Consider the following 19,335-nt stretch of genomic DNA (forward strand, 5'->3'; position numbering starts at 1 on the left):
GTCTATTCATCTGGATACTCATTAAAATGCATTTTTTTTAGAATGAAGTCTTCCCTGACTTCTGTACTTCACAAACTTCATTTTTGTACTTCATGGTCAAGATCAAAGGTATTTTGGTCATATTAAAAGCAGGAGAGCATCCTGAGTTATCTGTGCTTTTAAACTCTGTGCTTACACGAGGTGTTGCAACCATTTTACTCCACACATCATCAAATAATGTATGCATTTAGATCTTCTTTTTTTATTTTGAAGCTCTGGGGCTGGTATCACTTTAGAAGTAATAAATCCACTGCAACAGTTCTCTGTGTGTCTTGTGACAACACACATGTGCAGGGATTATAAAACTATTTAGCATGCATAGTTCTTTATAAAAAGACTTTGGCAGCATTAGGAAAAAATAAAACTGTGAAATGTTGTTTTATTTTGGAAACTTAGCCAGAGTTTGTATTGTGTCATCCTTTGCTCTTACCACTTAGCTTTACAGTTTACTAAAACTGAAACTATAATACTGCCCTTGGTCACTATGAACTAAAAACCACTGCTTGTGTTAACTTCATCAAAAGATGGAGATGGCAAAAGCAGTGTGGCTCATCTTTCTGGTGCACCAGAAAACTAAGACTCAACAGATTAATAATAAAGGGAAGTTTTCAGTAAAGTAACCAACCCTGGCAGTATACTTTTCTGGTTCTTTTTCAGTATGGCTTACCTCTAAGGAAGTGTCTGGAGGAAGGGGGGGACTCCTTATTTCAGATGTATGTCTGTTGCTTTGCATAAGACATCAGATACTGAGTGTAAGGGTAAACTTGCCTGGTGTCTCTACTCTGCCCTAGTGAGGCCTTATTTCAAGTGTTGTGTCCAATTCTGGGCTTCCCAGTCCAGGAGAAACAGTGGACTACTGGAGAGAGTCCAAAAGAGGGCTATGAGGATGATTCAGGGAATAGAATATCTCTCTTATGGGGAAAGGCTGAGAGACTTGGGACTGTTTAGACTGGAGAAGAGAAGATTGAGAGGGGATCTAATCAATATTTGTAAATACATTAAGGGTTTGTATCAAGAAGAAGGGGCCAGTCTCCTTTCACTGGTGCCCAGTGATGGGATGACAGGCAGTGGAAACCTACTGGAACAGGGGAAGCTCTGCCTCAACATGAGAAAGAACTTCTTTACTGTGAGGATGATGGAGCACTGGAACAGGCTGCCCAGAGAGATTTTGGAGTCTCCTTCTCTGGAGACCTTCAGAACCTGCCTGGATGCATTGTTATGCAACCTGCCCTGGGTGATCCTGCTCTGGCAGTGGAGTGAGTCTAGATGAACTCCAGAGGTCCTGTATGATTAGTATGTACATGTGTATTTGAGAACTAAGCAATCGTTCAGAATTTTAAGGAAAAGTTCCAATGATATTTACAGATGGAGAAGCTTACTAGTACCAGAAATCACAGAATAGCAGAAGTTAAAAGTGGCCTCTGAAGCTCATCTCCTCCAATATCCTCCTTAAAGAAAGTCATTTACAGCAAGTGGCTCGGGACTGTGTCCAGGTTGGTTTTGAATACCTCCTAAGCCAGAGACTTACGGCAACCTGTGCCAGTGTTTGCCCTCACAGTAAAAAGACTTTCACTTTTCAGTGAGATTTCCACTATTTCAGTTTGTACTTATTGCTTCATGTCTTGTCAGTGGCTATCCCTATGAAAAGTCTGAGTCCAACTTCTTTACACCCTCTTATCTCGTCTGATATTAATACACATCAATAAGATCCCCTCCATAAGCCTTCTCTTCTCCGGACTAAAATATGCCAGCTCTCTTTCTCTCAGTCTTGCCCTTATGGTTTTGTTTGCAGAAGTGTCACAGTTTTAAGACTATTGTCTTAATTGTGAATTATAAATAAAAGATTAATAGAAAATTCAGAGTCCAGGGGGAGTGACTCTACTCTCAAGATGCTGAACAAAATATAAGAGATATGTTTATTGCATCCCATTGGTTTAAAAAACTCCTGTATAGCTTGAAGCACAGCTTGTTCTCTCTCTCCCTCTTCTTGCTTACTTTTCCCCCCCTGTCTCTCCCTCTGTCCTTGCTTGACTGTCCTCTCCTTTGTTTGGGTTACTGGTAAGAATAGATAGAGATAATTTTGTGTTAGCTGATAAGAACCCCTGGGCTTTGTGCAGGGAGGTGTCTAGGGGAATAGCTGAGCTATTGTCTCTTTATGTATGTGTATACATATTCGTACATGTTTATTACCTTTTATATTTAGCCCACTTTTGTAAATAATCATTTCATTTTACTTTCAAATTCTGAGTTTGTAATTATTTTTTTCTTTTGGGGGGGGTAAAGCCCAAATTCTAAGTGGTGTAAAACCATCACAAGAAGATGATTTCTACTAAAATTTCACAGCTTCAATAAGTATTTCTATCTTAGCTACTTTTCTCAAGTGTAATAATTATTTGATCCTATCATAAAAAAAAACCCAAAACCTGTGAAATACCTGACTCTCTTTCCTGGCAGAAACCATTGACAATGATAGGATGCCTCTAATGTCTGGCTGTATCCAGGCACACTTCTTATATTCATTTTCCTGGCAAGTCCTGTAGTATAGACTGAGAAATGTCTTCCTTATGGGCTTTGTTTTGCTCTCACACATCTCTTGTGATTTCCTTGGGAATGAGGTTAAGGCAGACTGGAATTCCTCAGTCCCAGGTTTTGCTGCAGGTGATAATATCTACAAGGTATTCAACATCTTCTTTGCCATGTGGATAGCAGCTGTTTATGCCCTTACTCAATTACATTGTTGGGGCAAATGCAACATGTTGCCTATTTAAAATGTGCCTTGGTTCTCTTATTTCCTTAGTGTAAAAGCTGCTTTTGATTTTTTTTGTATTTGGAAAATGCAAAGTTGTGCTGGGGGAAGTATAGGCCTCAAGTTTTAACACAGTCAGAAAATTAGCTGCCTAACATAAAAAATTAAAGCAACCTATTAGAATTATGTGCTTGAATACATTAACAAAATACAGTTTTAAAATGCCTGGCAAGCTGAAGGTATGAATAAAACAATGTAGTATAAAAGGTATACCTACCTGGTGAGTGGTTGGATTTCCCCTTGAATCATATTTATTATTCCATCTTCCATCACACTGAAGTAGAAGGTTAAAGAAAATTTGATGGTTTTATTTTAAATGAATGGGTACAGAGTGGAGATTTGGGGACTTTTTTTTTTCTCCTTCCCCCCCCCCCCCCGTTATTTTGATTCTTTTGATATTGATTTCATCAGCAACAATAGTTATGCCTCAGTTTCCAAGTAAACCTGCAGAATTTTTTTGTACTTCCAGACTTTCTAGATATAAGGAGGGCTGTTATAAGTAGCCCTGAAAACCACCAGGACCAATTACAATGCAGTGACACACTTTGCCTAGTCTACTTCGTGTCTCTCATATCAGTAATGTTGATCCCAGACAACCACCAACAGAACAAGGGGGGACAGTCTCAAGTTGTGCTGGGGGAAATATAGGCTGGATGTTAGGAGGAAGTTGTTGGCAGAGAGAGTGATTGGCATTGGAATAGGCTGCCCAGGGAGGTGGTGGAGTCACCGTCCCTGGAGGTGTTCAAGAAAAGCCTGGATGAGGCACTTAGTGTCACTGTCTTAGTTGACTGGCTAGGGCTGGGTGCTAGGTTGGACTGGATGATGTTAGAGGTCCCTTCCAACCTGGTTGATTCTATGATTCTATGATCTCATGGAAATCAGCACTCACAGTAGTTCTAATTGGTCCCAGTTCATGTTCTGCCTTGTTCTGTAATGCCATTGCCATAAGACAGAAGATGGTACATTCAACCAGTTACAAACTTCTTTTTGTCATTTCTCTGTCCTCTTCACTTGTGCTGATATACAAAGACTCTTTGCATGTATTCAGTGGGAATTGTGAAGTATATGGCTTGTGTTATGGGAGTGCTTAACAAATGTATGAATTACCCAGAGGTGAAGTAAAATTAACAGTCTCACTGTGAAATAAAAAAACAGTACTTCCCTGAAACAAGCAACCCAGTCTTGATCTGAAAACTTCAATGAGTAGATAATCCTCTGTTTCCTCCATTTTCCCATGTCACTCAGCTTCTAAGAGAACTGTTTCCTGTGCTGTTCTGGCATAACAAGTCCAACGTATCTCCAATGGACTTCATATTTTCCAATGCAAAAATGTGCATTTGGAAAATGTCATAAAACTTTAAGTTTTATTAATTTCTAAACCAACTATCAGCAGCATAGAGGGGACAGCAGTATGTGGACCTAAGAAATTAAAACAAGAGTGTATCCATGATTGATGAGAATAGTTCAGTTATGTGGAGTGATGGAGATATGCAGGTTTCAACAAAATAAGCATAACCTGCATGCAATCACATAACCCATTGAACTCATTATTTTCTGTTTGGTACAACCTGAAAGCATCCACATGGTCAGTTTTTGCCATGGGAAGAAATTGGAACCATCAAATAGTGGGCTGTCAGTATTCTCCCACTTGCAGCTTCTTTATTATCCAACATGCAAGAGAGGAGTCCGCTGAAGTTCATAACGGTCAATGCATCAGTGCAAGAGATGTGTTTTAAAGCTCTTTTCAGTCCAAACTCCAGCTTTAAATTCTCCTCAAAACTGTAAAGACAGTCAAATACTAACTTGGGAGTAAGATTTTCTGATTAACATTGTGCCCATCCCACTGAGTAACGCTGTGGAGATATTAATAAAGAACTATAAATAAGCTTTTGACACTCTATTGAAAGACCATTGTTGAAGAGGCTCTCAGAAAAAGAACTAAGCAAATCTCATTTCATGATTTTTCAGAGTCAATTCCCATGACTACTACTTAATGGGTTCTGTGACAGTGTATATTCATAGTGCAAACTGTGCTGAGACTCTTTTCCAGAGCTGTGGAGGACATCTGCAGGCATTGAAGACTTGGTGCCTGCTGAGCTTGTTTTATTATGATATATCATGTACTGATAGCACAGAAGAGCTAAGGCAGTCCTTTAGGGCAGGGGGACAGCTAAGTGACGTGCATGGTTATTGCAAAACAAACAGCTTTCCTTCTTTTTAAACTTGCAGATCCTGTCTCAGCTTATACACATAGAATGAGAAGGATTTGTATAAAAATTTACTGTGACACCAATTTCTTTTGGGGCTGCAATATTCACTCATCAGCATGCAGAGAGTTCCAGTACAGGGAGCAGGTTGGAGGTCTCATAATGGCAGGCAGTACTTTGTGGAACTGATGGAACAAGGAAGCTGACTGATTATGAAGCTGCAGCTTTTGCAGGTTGCCTATGGTAGGAACACCTGTGTCTGCTATCAAGCTTTCTGGAGTTAGAGTACTGGTGAATAGGGAAGATTTTGGGAGCTGTTAGTGAGAGAAACACTGGGGTACTGTATTGGCCAGAATACCTTGTCAGGCAAGGAACACAGAAACAGCAGAGGATTGATTTTATTCCAGAGAGTTCATTGAAGCTGGAGTCGTGTGGAAAACTGTGACACCTCTGTGACAGTCAAGAAGTGGGTATCTGAGAAGCAAAGCTTACAAGAATCCTCCTAGGTTATTGAGTCTGGGGCCTTGTTTTATCAAAGAATTTAGAGAATTCCCTTCATAAACTGAAGCAAATGGTAAAATCGATCATGGTTATTTTTCATGTTCTCATAAATAGTAAACTTGTAGAAAGAATCCATGGTGCAGCAGCAGGCCATGGTGAAGCGGAAGAACCATAGCTAACAATCAATTTACTGGTCCCACAACAGAACTGTTACCTGAGGCTCCTAGAAAGCAGACATTAGCCTGTTTAGAGGAGTCATTGGCAGAATCCTTTAGGAGGTAGCTTTGAAAGATAAGGTAAACCAGATAGTGTGGGCATTATTCAAGAAACCTAGACATAGGATCAGGCTGTTCCAATGTGCCAAATGACAGAAGATCAGCCAGGCTGGACAGAGAGCTTTGACTAGAACTCAGAGAAAAAATGATCACCTGTGATTTCGCAGGGTGAAAGTTAGAAGGGCCAAATTTAATCTGTCCATTGCTGTAAAAGACAATAAAAATTGTTTATATGAATAACCAACAAAAGCAGGGCTAAGGATAGTCTCCATCATTTATTTGATGTGGGAGTAAACATAGTGAAAAAAGACTGAGGTACGTAATGCTTTCTTTGCCTCAGTCTTATTACTAAAGACCAGTTGTTCTCCAGTTACCTAGCTCCTGTCAGCTGGAAGACAAGGATGGGAGGCAGAACAATGACCCCATAATCCAAGGGGAAGTTATTGGCTTCTTAGACACAAGCCTTTGGGGCTGGCTGAGATCCTACCAAGGGTATTGAGAGAGCCAGTGGATGTGTCCACAAAGCCACTTTCTGTCATTAGCCAGCAATCCTAGCTAACTGGGGAGCTTACAGCTGGCTTGATATTAGTCAATGGAATGACAATCTACAAGAAGGGCTGGAAGAGGAGGACCTGGGGAATTACAGGCCTGTCAGATCTGAACAGGCTGGATTGATGGGCCAAGGCCAGTGGTGTGAGATTTAACGTGGCCGAGTGTTGGGTCCTGCACTTCACTTAAAAGTACTGCATGAACACTACTGGCTTGGGAGAGAGTGGCTGGAAAGCTGCCTGCTAGAAAAGGATCTGAGGGTGGTGGCTGGCAGCCATCTGAACGTGAGCTATCAGCATGCTCAGATGGCCAAGAAGGCCATCAGCACTCCAGCCCGTATCAGGAATAGTGTGGCCAGCAGGGAAGGGATTGTCCCCCTGTCATGGTGCTGGTGAGGGCTCTCCTTGAATACTGTGATCACTCTTGGAGCCCTCACTACAAAAAGGGCATCAAGGTACTGGAGTAAAGAAGGGCAGCAAAGCTGGTGAAGGAGCTGAATCACAAGGGCCTGGTGAAAAGGAGGCTAAAGGAGGCCTTAGCACTTTCTACTACTACCTGAATGGAGATTGGTGCAAGATGGGTGCTGATCTTCACTCCCGAATAGCAAGTGATAGGACAGGAGGAAAAGGCCTCAAATTGTGCCAGGGGTTGTTTAGATTGGACATTAGGAACAACTTCTTCACAGAAATGGTTGTCAAGCATTGGAACAGACTGTCCAGGGAAGCAGTGGAGGCACCATCCTTGGAGGTATTTAAAAGACATGTAGATGTGACACTTAGGGAGGTGATTTAGTGGTGGAATTGCCAGTGCTAAGGTGATGGTTCAACATGACAAGCTTAAAGGTCTTTTCCAGCCTCGACAATTATATGATTCCATCTTTTCCAGGGCCCAAACACAGTAGTACTCTCATAACTGTATGTTTGGAGAAAAACCCAAAAAGACTGAGGCAAAAAGGGCACTTGATTAGAGTGTGCAATTTGAGTTAAGTGTATACTTTGTTTCAAAACAGAAATGCTCAGCTTGAGGAAAATCAGAGTGCTGAAACAAAAGTAAAATGGAATTGGTGAATTCTGCACTGTGCTGAGGCAAATTTGCTCATTTCTTTCAAGAATACTCCTATGAGTATTAGCAAAAATATTTCAGTTATTTATTGAACTATGCAAAATACATAAAGCTAAGTTTCATTCTTTGTAGTAGCTGTTACTCTGCCATTTGCTCTCAACATACAATATAGTGTAAGTATTTTTTTTTGCTGTACTGTAGCAAAAAGAACTGTTCAGATAGGTTCCTTATCATGATACTGGGCTGGAGGTTGGACTGGAAAAACCCTGCTTGTGATCAACAGTTACTGAGCAATATGCTATTCCTCTTCACCTTCAAGTATTTGTGCTTGGGTACAGACCTGCAGTGAAAGGCAGCCAAGAGGTGAACTCAGCAGAATGGTAGCAAACGCAGCTTGAGGAGGTACCAGGAGATGATACCAGAATATTTTGGCTTTGAGTGGTAGCCAGTATTCAAAGCCTTGCAGCTTACTTCATGAGGGGAAAAAACAGCAAAATGCCAAGATTTTCATGTATTTGGGTAATCAGGACAAAATATTATGCCATGAGAACTGTGATGAAGAATATGCTAGGAACAAGCAGAAAATGTTTGCTTTCTTGTTATGGAGTCAGATAAGAATATTATCAAGACATAATTATGTTAGGCCTAAAATATAGCAAGTGTAATACTGTGTTAACAGACTCATGCTTCTGGCATCTTACCTAGCTTTGTTATGAGTTGTGTACTGCACAGCAGTTACCTGTTTGCAGTTAAATGGAGCTGTAATCAATTTCATAGGCTAGAAATCCTAGAAAAACCCACTTAGGTCCTACCTTATATTGTTTCTCTTCCAAATGGCTACTGGTGTAGGTTATTATTGTGAAATAAGCAGTTGTTGTTTGTAAGAAATTGTCCAAGCAAAACCACATGACATTGTCAGGGAAAATTTTAAATATGTGGAGTTATCTTGAGAATTCTGGCAATGCCTTGTGTCTGTCTTGCCTTTTTTGCTTAAAAATGAACAAAAAGTCCTAGACAAACCATCTTTGCTCTGAAATGTTGTGTAATGCTTTAGCCATGTAGTTAAATGGACTGGCAAAAAAATGAGAATGAGTCATGAGAGGTCAAGATCTAAATTACCGAGTTTACTTTTGGAAGCATACAAATGCTTTAAATATTTCATGTTCTGTTTAATATCTTAATTTAAGCAAACACAGGCAGTTTAGCAGTTCTCTTTGATACTTCAAATGCAAGGAAAATGCATAGAGGAGCTAGTTTTCTAGGGCAACCTTTTCAATGGTAGAATGACAGCAGGTTTTGAGTCTTTTATTGAGCACTTTTATTCAGACACAGATTGTTATTATTTTAAAGTAATGAGATTTTGAAAACATTACATGCTAATTTTTTGACTGTAAACTTTCACAAACAACAAGCCTCAGTACAATATATGTTTTTATTATATATATGTGTGTCTATATATATAAAAAGGTATACAAGAAATTACTCTGAAAGTAATAATTGTCTAGTATCTTCAGAAGACATAAAGACTGTCCTTATGTCTCATTGGTGCTTCCTGAATCTCACCAATAAGTGAAATTTTACTCACTAATTCATACTTGAGCAAGGGGATTGCATAGAGTCCCTTACAAGCTCATCCATTCTGTGATTCATTTCTGAAAACTCTATTTGTGCTAAATTGCCATAGTCTTTTCTGAAAGTTAGTTGTGCTTGAAGTAAAATATAGTTTATTCATATTGGATTTCCAAAGGGCAGAATTTGGCTTATTTAAGGAGCTATCTTGGAAAGATCCTTGGGAAACAGCCCTTAAAAACAAAGGGGTCCAGGAAGGTTGGACCTACTTCAAGAAAGAACTCTTGAAGGCGCAGGAACAGGCTGCCCCAATGTGCCAGAAGATGAGCCAAGGAGGGAGGAATGGGCTGCCCGGGGAGGTGGTGGAGTCACCATCCCTGAAGGTGTTCAAGAGAAAACTGGATGAGGCACTTAGTGCCATGGTCTGGTTGATTGGCTAGGGCTGGGTGCTAGGTTGGCCTGGATGAGCTTGGAGGTCTCTTCCAAACTGGTTGATTCTATGATTCCATGATTCTAAATAAATTAGAAAAAAAGAAATCAGCATAGGTTTGAGGTTTACAACTTCAAAATTTTACTTTAATTTTCATGATCCTTTCACATGATGTCAGACATTGTTTTGATGGCTGAGTTGAATTTATAGTGAAAAGTTAAGCAAAGTTTTCAGTAGACTGGTAAGATTGTCTTGGACTTCCAGTGCTCAGCACTACCCTCCTCTCTGAATGTGTGTCTCATTTCCAAAAGAGTCTTGAAGTTGTGATTAAACAGTATTTCACTTATCTCAATATCTGAGTGAAGACAGCTCAGTGCTGTGCAAATTTTTAACAGTAACCACTTTCAAACACATTCCTTTTTGTACTATTAAGTGGCAAATCATATCTGAAGTCAGTAAACTCTTTTTTTTTAATGAAGAGCAATCAAGATGTGGAAAAGTAATGTCTCAGGTACTCAAGTAGGATTTAAATATTTCTAAAATTCCAGTTGGCAGTATTTATATTATAGAAGGAGTTGAACAGGTTCACTCAAACCACAGTGTTTAGTGGTGTCTACCTCTCTTTCAGCTATTGAACAGTTCCTTTTTTAAACTATATGCTTCCTTAGTTCTTTTTAAAAGGAGAAGAAAGTAGTGTGCAGATCAGACCTGAAAACTTAGAGACACAAGGATAGTAGAGCAGGTGTTTGGTATTTATGTCTCAAACTATCCCATTCAACCTTATATCTGTGACTCACAGATTTGACTGTAAAGGTTCTTCAGACACAAAACCTCGAGTCACCTAATGTTGCTGTCTAAAATGTAGGTATCTAGCATGTGCAAGTGGTATACATTTGTCTTATATTTTATGGAGAGGAAAAGGCATCTCCAGATGATGATTCATTGTGCCTGTCTTAGAAAGGGATGAATTGCCCCCTTAAGGTAGCTATTTCTCTTCATAAAACATACATTTTAGATGACTGATCTTAAGTATTGTGAATCTTCTATCTAATGATCTTTTGGAGAGATACAGAATGCCTTTTTTTTCTTGACATGTGAAAAAAACCCTCCAAGTGTAAGAACTGCAGTACCTATTTCAGTGCTTGACTGTCCTAATAGTGAAAAAGTTTTTCATATATCAAGTCAGAACCTCTCTTTCAGTTTATGTCCAGTGTAGTTCAAATAAAACTGATGGGTATCATTTTTCCCCATTACTGAGAAACATGGTTCAAATAGGTCTAAAAATACCTTCAAAAGTGAACTCCTGCAAGGCATTTGAGTGATGATTGCCACTTTCACCCTAAGATAGGGTCATGGGACAAAAAGGAGAATATCAGTTCTTTTCTTTGTCTGCTATAAGATAAATAACTCAATGGTTTTACTTCTCAACCACAGATGTAAGCAGTGTGAGTTTTGAATCCTCCAAGGGCTGCTCATATGTTTTACATGATGCAGACTTCATGCTGGTGGAGGGGTCACAACTCCAGACAATATCTCAAATATTAATTTTCAATGTTGTACTGTTCATTTTCCATTAGCTATGGAATAGTTTTGACAGCCTAAGAAAACAGAACATAAGGTGCCACTTGCAATTTTAGTGCTTAAGACTGAAAAGTAATCCTAACAAAATCATATCCATGATGTTTACTCTTCTAGAAGTCCTTGGGGATATTAGCCTTATTGTCTGCATTGGTGTCTCCATGTAATGTACTCCTGTCGTAGGAGGAAACAAAACACCACACTTCCATGAAATCCATTCCATCCCAAGCAGCTACAATTGTGTTTCAATCATCTTTCATCATTTGAACACCTGTTTTCCAGGCTTAGACATAAATGTCTGCACTTGCAGTGTACACAGCACAAAAAGTCCTTTCTGCAGTGCTAATCCTATTTCAACGCTTGAGAGAAGCCTGCTTCACTCAGAGGATGTCAAGCAGGCAGAGTCCAGTGTAAAACCAAACACAATGAAATAATGATTTTTAATGTCATATTTAAGACTTGCTGATTTGCCTTTCTTACCACGTCACTTCTTAGAAATAATTTGATACAGATCAATGTATGATGTAATGATCATAACATTTATCTTATAGCTTGACAAAGAAGTATAACTGAAAATCTGTTGTAGCAATTTACATAATGTGAGGTGCAATTTCTTGTGGTCTTTAATGTTTTTAAGCATTTTATTATGCTATTTTTAAAATGTTTGTGTTTAATTTTTGATGCTGTTTGTGTCTAGGCTATATTTTAGAGCTATTCACCCCTGCAAACACTAGGAAAAGAAAAAACTATGGACAAGGAAACAGTTTCAGTTTCAGCTGATCTCATAGTAATGAACAAATACTTTATTCATCTTTTGAACCCTTGCTGGGCTAGAAGGTATTGCCAGTTTTTAAACTAATGTGTAGAAAATAATGAATGTTTGGGGTTTTTTGATAGCTTGTGCAGTTTGAATGGAGACAGCTAGCTGTTGCAGCTGTCAGCTTTCAAGTGGTTAGCAGAAATAAAGTGATTACTGCTGAAACTGTAAAAACAGGTTTGTGTCTGCTTACACGTTTGAATAGTTAGCATGCTTGAAGAAACTGTTTTGAGGTATGAAAACACTACTGCTTCACTCGAAAAGATGGGGTCTTATATGTTTAGGAGGGGTTTCTTCCCAAAGAGAGTGATTTGCCATTGGGATGGGGTGCCCGGGGAGGTGGTGGAGTCACTGTCCCTGGAGGTGTTTGGGAGGGGACTAGATGAGGCACTTACTGCTGTGGTCTGGTTGGTTGGATAGGGCTGAACTGGATGATCTTGGTTGGATGGATTACACTGGATGGTCTCTTCCAACCTGGCTGATTCTATGAAACTGCACCAGGGCAGGTTTAGGCTGGACTTTAGGAAGAAATTCTCCACAGAAAGAGTGATTGCCCACTGGAATGGGCTGCCCAGGGAGGTGGTGGAGTTGCTGTTCCTGGAGGTGTTCAAGAAAAGCCTGTATGAGGCATTTAGTGCCATGGTTTAATTAATTGGAAGGGTTAGGTGATAGGTCGGACTTGATGATCTCAGGTCTTTTCCAGCCTGGTTAATTTTGTGGCTATTGCTGTTTGTAATTGGTTTGTTACTGAGAGGCCTCAGGATGTTTTATTAGCATTATGATACACAAAGTCAATCATCATCTATTTTACTATTGGGTTTTGGTTTAGTTTGTTTCACTTTGTTTGTTTGTTTTTCTTTTTTTCCTCAATAGTTTTTACTTGTGCAGGCTTATGTCACAATTATTTTGTGCATCTGATTTTCTTTTCAGTTGATCAAGTTGATCCCAAGCCACAGAGCCAATTAATTTCCTGTGAATGTGTCCTATGCTTTTACCATTTTCTCCTACCATTACAATTAAAATTATACCACATGTGTCCATCAATGCATAACTACACTAGTTTCTTCTCATGTGTCTTCTTGCTTAGCTCCTGATCCCTCCTATGGTGGGCTAACTACTTAGTAGGAATAGGCTGGGAGTTTATGAGTCACTCAGCTGGATAAACAAATAAAACAGATATTAAACCTCTTATGCATCTGTTCTTTCTCACAAAACGAAGAGTGCATCAAATAAAAGCAGATGTGAATACTGCACTTAATGCTTGCAATCCTCAGATATGTGCAGGTAATGTACTATACATTTTGTGTAAGAAAGAAGGTTTTCTGTTGTTTAAGATATTGCTGTATCAAGTGGCAAATATAGGAAACTAATGCATGTAATTAGGACAGGTTTTTCTTTTATTAGACCCTAAGGAAACTTGGATTCAATGTATTGCAAATGCTGGTAATGTTTGCTTAAAAACTACATCTTATGAGACATGATAAATGTCTGTATTTGTGCAAGTAGTGTTTGGATTATCACAGAAACTGCAAGTGTTTCAGTCTGCTTCTGGGACTCTTGTGTAGCTTTATATTAGTATAATATATGATTTGCCTGCTTTATGGCCTTTCTAAAAGGTTTAATAATGAATGATGTTTTTTTTGTCTGCTTCTTTTCTCAGTGAAAAAAGCAATCGAACTGAAATCAAGAGGAGTCAAGATGTTGCCCAGCAAAGATAGTAACCACAAACATTCAGTCTGTAAGTTGTTTATGCCATTATCTTTAGTGACTGCAAATAACTTCTGAAATCCTATTAAATATGCAAATCAAAGAGAGACATATTGGGAAGCAGTGGTCATAACATGTTTATTTTGCTTTCAGTAGTCACTGAATTAGAATTCTGGTATTACTGAGGCTGTAGAAAGCAGAATACAATGTTGTAATTTCATAAAAATACAGGTACTAAAAAAACCGAATTACATATCAGGATATTTGGAATCCAGAGATGCAAGGTAAGTGAGCAAATGCAGGCAGAGCAGTGCCATATAGACGTTATCAGTTCAGCGAGTGAAGGCATCAGCATTCTCTGAATCTACGTTTTTACTTTCTCTTTTTTCTTCTTTTTAGCTGGTTAATATCACAGTTCTAATTCTTCCTTCTCCTTGCTATATTGTATCCTAGTGACTGCCTCTTTCAGATCCTATGATATAGCACACCAGGGGATAAGAACTGCTGTAATTCCCAACTTCTCAAGACAATGGAGATTGAAGCATTTAATTTTCTTCATTGCATGCTTAATGCACTTGGGAATGGCATCTGTTTAATCCCTCTACACCTTTCCACATACATAGTGGAAAATCAAGATGCTATCTCTAAGACTATGAGACTGTTATGTATTTTGAGCATCATTTTCCCTGAACAACTGACAATCTGAGTAGTAGTATCCTGAGAGATCTTTCTCCATTAATCAGGCCAATCTTGGAAAAAAGAAAAGTTAAAAGATAATTTTATATTTTGGAAAGCAAAGAGTCCCTTAGCTGAAAAAAAACAAACCAAAACCCAGAGGATAAGCTAGTGTTCACTAACAACTCATTAAAAGTGCTTGTATAATGACTAAGATGTACTTGGACAAATTAATTCTTCATGTAATGATACTGAACTCAGTGGAGTGAAACCTAGACCGTGTTTGCCTCATTGTATGCTATTCTGCAAACAGAGAGAATGAGTGTCTTGAAGGCTAATGTCTAGGGGAGATGATTTAGTCTGTGTTTCTGCTGAGCATTCTGTAATGCAAAGTGAGTGTTTTGATGTGTTCACTGGAACAAAAGAGACATGAAAATATTCTGCTTTAAATACTGCGCACCAGTGGGCTGGCACTCAAAAGAAACTTTAGGCAAGGTGTTGCAGAAGAAGTTTGGTGTTTCTCTTTGGTGTTTGTGTCTGAATGGGTGATTATTGAATTATTTCTAAGTTGGTTCTGGGAGCTGCGTGGTTTGTGCTTCCACTCTCAAAGCATATGGCTGTCAAACACCACATATAATTACAGACTGGAAGTAAGACAGGCTATGGAGGAAATTGTAAGGCAGTCTGCTGTTTACTTCCAGTGCAGTATATTTTGTCTGTCTTTTTTTCTTTGTGTTTTGACTTGTGAAGTTCTATTATCGTGTCTGACATTTCAATATAAACCGAAGAAATGCATTATTATTATTACATTATTTTCATATATATGAGGCTTTCAAAAATGAGATCAAAATACAAACAGATGGATTCAAACATATTTTTCTGCTCTTTCTGATGTAAGCCTCTAGTATTTAAACTTTCTGTTTTTTTTTTTTTGCTAGTAATTATGTGGATTAGGAAAAAAAGTAATTGGGAGTTCACCTTTAGAGAGCTAATAAGGATGGAAATTACCATTTCATGCCATTTAGGGAATCTCTGAAAAGTGAATTAAAGGCTAACACCTTTCCCCATTTTTGTATGTTCAGTCTTTTTAGTATTCTCCCTCTGTAAAACAGCACGTTTACTTCTGCATTTCAGTTTATGTGGGGTAGGTGCAAAGTGAATACTGGCATGGCAAATACTGGGAGAGCAGGCCCTGCAAACCCCAAGATTTGAAGCTTTCCCACAGCTCTTCCCTGCAAATACAACCTGAAAGCAGCTGCAGAAAACATTTCACAGTGGCACAACTCTGTTAGGATTTAGGCAGAAAATGTTACCAGTGTACTGATAATTCCTTGGGGAATGTAGAGCAATATTTCAGTCATGTACAGTCATATCTCTCTCCTCTCCTCCTGGACCTGCCTAGGTTCATGAATGCTTGCTTTCAACTGCTCTGCCATCCTTATGGCTTACATGCCTTGCTAGATTGACTGGAGGGGAAAAAAAAACCCAACAACATTATACATGTATCAGTCCCCAGGGAAAGAACAGAATATTTATTTGGGAGGGTGGGGGTGGCTTTGTTTGCTTGTTCTTGTTTGGTTTTTCTTTTCTTGTGCTTGTGTCTTTGATACACCTGAAGGAAACATATCAAATTAGTTGATTGTCAGGATACTGCTGCCAGCTAGCACCCTTTAGCAGTGAGCCAGATGCAGTTGAATTGTGATTAATTTATGCATGGAAATGGAAAAAGGATGGGGAAGACAGTTGAGCTAAAATATGGTCCTTGCTCATCTGAACTTTCCATTTGGCAAAGTTTTTCAAGAGTGAACTGAAAGGAAGTAAAGACAAACGCAGTTCTGATGGTTACTTTTTCCCAGTCAGTCCTAATTAGTGCTTGAGCTACCACAAACACTGCCCAAATCCAGTGCTAAGCACATTTCCCTTTGGTCGTCTGAAGCTGATCTCTCAGAGGAGCAAGGAAAGAGTTTTAGTTTATGAATCTGCTTAGGGGAAGCAAATCCAATTAATCTGGTTCTGGTGTCCATCTGTTTAGTTGAAGGCTCAGCCTACTCTCTTTTGCTCCCTTACTTAGTCATTCTGTTACACATGGTACATTCCCAGAAGAAGTTCCTTGATCCATCATGTTATCATCACTCACTCTCATTGCAACATAGAATAAGCCTGCAGACTCTGTATCCATAATAATTATGGCCTTTTCCTAAAACTACTATGGATAGAGTTGGCATTGTAACTGAGTAGATAAAAGTACAGTTTTAGTTGCTGGCTCCTGTGCAAATAGATTTTCATGGAGTAATCCTGCCCAGAAACTGTCACAGTGTGCTTAGAACCTCTAAACATCTGGGCATTACCTCTGCAGTGGAGAAATTGTACAAGGAGCATCCTGTAAATCCAAAAAAGGAGTTATGAAGTGGTCCATGAGGACAGACCATCGTCAGGCAGCCATGGTCCTTAAAAAAACCCTCATTTCTAGACAAGACCCTTTAAGACATCTTTTCAAATCTAGTGCCTGATGCACCCCAGGGAGTTACTGCTGGTCACTTCACATGCAAAGGATAACGAGTGTAGGTCTTGATCTCCTCATGGCACTAGTGTGCAGAAAATTGGGAAGGCAGGGCTGTAACTGCAGACTTGCTGCTCAGCATCTCTGTAAATCTTTGGCCTCTGTGTGGCCTGCAGCAGCCCAGGGACAGAGAAAGGTCAGGAGCGCAAACAGCCCTAGCAGACTCAAATGCTCTAGCACTAGTGCTGCAGTTGCAAGGCAGCCTCCCACTTCCAGACCTCTTCAGCAGTAGGAGTACAAGCACAATATTACTGCAACCTCATAGTAAATGCTAGGGAAGTTCTGTGAGGCAAGAGCCATCATATGAGGTAAAAAAAGGCAGTACTTACAAGGATGACGTGTGCATGCAAATCTGCAAGTTCAATAAGGAGGGGAAGACAGCAGCAAGAATGGAGTGCCCAAGAGAGATGATTTCCAGTTCACTCTTGCCAAAATGCAGTGTAGATAATGGCTTAAGACACACAAGAAAGCAAGCTGCTAAGAACATGCACATTCTGGAACAGCAACAGAGATGAATGAATGAAGGATGAGTGATTCTTAAAAAAAACTGTGGCATCCATATTGCACCAGGTTGACAGTTTATAGTAGTTACTGAGTATCCAGTGACTTGACATTACTTTGCAGTGTTCAGGATGTGAACTACCATGTTTTACAAAAGGAGAGATGTGTAGGTTTTACTCAAACCCCCTAACTTCACTAAAGCAATTTCAGGCTTCTGCAATGTTATTTGAAAATGTATTTCAGAGTACCCGAAAAACCCTTGTTAAATGGTTCGAAGAGCATGACTTTGTCATGAGTGAGATTAATACATCCTTTGAAAGCTTAAAGAGTTCATCTACACAGTTCTTCACCATAGAGATGATAAAAGGAGCTATTTTAAGACAGTGATTTCTACCATACACAGCCAAAGAACAAATGAGGTTACAGATGAAGAATTGATTGGTTGCAGCACATTAAAGTGAATTAATGGCATCCATTGTTGATTAAAACCAAACCAGGATTACATTGCTAATTTTATGTAAGAAAGAAGGAATGACAGCAGCCATTATTTATTTTGTTATTGGGTAAATGACAAAAATGGCTTAGTACATAGAAATGGAAAGTTTAAAATACATTAATGGACTTTTATTACTTACCAATATATTTCTCATGTTTTAAATAAGTTGGCAATTTTGTCTTCTTGACATTTGTCTACTGATTAATTTGCTTTGATAGGAACAAAATGGTGACTAGCAAAAGTTCTGCTTTTCAGTTAATGAAAGAATATTTCCCTAAGAAGACCAAGAAGGGGATACAGTCTTAAGTTGTGCTGGGGGAAGTCTAGGCTGGATATTAGGAGGAAGTTGTTGGCAGGGAGAGTGATTGGCATTGGAATGGGCTGCCCAGGGAGGTGGTGGAGTCACCGTCCCTGGAGGTGTTCAGGAAAAGCCTGGATGAAGCACTTAGTGCCATGGTCTAGTTGACTGGCTAGGGCTGGGTGCTAGGTTGGACTGGATGATCTTGGAGTTCTCTTCCAACCTGGTTGATTCTGTGATTCTATGACAGGAAGTAGTTGTACAGAGGGTATTTATAAACACAGTTTAAACAATCAGAACTTGGAAAAATAGGAATGTGAAAACAGGAAAATTCTAACTATGTTTATGGAGTCTTAGCATTAACTCCAGCATGTGTACTCACAACACTTGGGTCCCTGAGCAAGTCTCCTGTACAAACACTTCCAAAACTCACAATAATGACCCTGGGGTAAAATACAAAATATTCCAGTTAGAGGGAATGAGAGAAGAACTGAGTTGCCACTGCTGAGCTGGTGCAAGCTGCAAACACCTGGCCACAAGTTGCAAATGAGATGCCGCTCCTGGTGAGGGCTCAGTGCAGGAAGGCTCAGTGCACAAAGGCAGTGTTTCTAAATCACCCCCCATTAAAAACACCAGTTTGAAAATGAAACCGGCCAATGGGCACTAGCATCATTGTTCTGGCCAATACATTCAAAGCTTTGTGCCTCGTGTGACCACTCAGGCATGTTGAGGGGCAGCACAAGACATTTGACACTTGGTGCTGAGCCCCTAGCCCTCAAGGCTTTGCAGGGCCAAACCCTTCATTGTTTGTTTATCTGCTCCTGGACCTGCAACAGGAAGAGAGCAAGGCTTAAATTGGCCTGGCAGGATTTACACCCTATCAGGACAGTGCCCAATTAGGAACTTCCTAAATGTCTGCACTGTGTCATAAACTCTCCAGCCTTTTCAGTCATGAAAGCTATTTTTCATTCTTTCAAATTCCACACCTTGAAGATTAAAGCAGGTTTCAAGTTTACATTTATATTGTTCATCTCCACAAATGAGAGAAAAGATTGTTTATAACTTACCAATGTATTAATTACAAAGTTAGGGAATACAGAGCTTAAATAACTCAGATTTTATGGGTCAGAGCTATGCAGTGAAAATCTAGAGGGCGACTTTAAATCATAGAATCAAGCAGGTTGGAAGAGACCTCCAAGATCATCCAGTCCAACCTAGCACCCAGCCCTATCCAGTCATATACTAACAACAATCCAGTCAATAAC

The 19,335-nt window shown here is 39.4% G+C and overlaps 1 protein-coding gene across 1 annotated transcript in view; it reads left to right on the top strand.

The window, feature by feature from the left end:
- Positions 1–19,335, top strand: part of CSMD1 (CUB and Sushi multiple domains 1) — a 1,024,926-nt gene that overhangs the window by 680,143 nt on the left and 325,448 nt on the right. The window contains exon 7 of the mRNA XM_064145849.1: positions 13,494–13,571. Coding sequence (XP_064001919.1) covers positions 13,494–13,571 — 78 coding nt within the window. The remainder of the gene's footprint in view (positions 1–13,493; positions 13,572–19,335) is intronic.

Source organism: Pogoniulus pusillus, chromosome 7 (assembly GCF_015220805.1).
Source record: "Pogoniulus pusillus isolate bPogPus1 chromosome 7, bPogPus1.pri, whole genome shotgun sequence".
Taxonomy (NCBI): Eukaryota; Metazoa; Chordata; class Aves; order Piciformes; family Lybiidae; genus Pogoniulus; species Pogoniulus pusillus.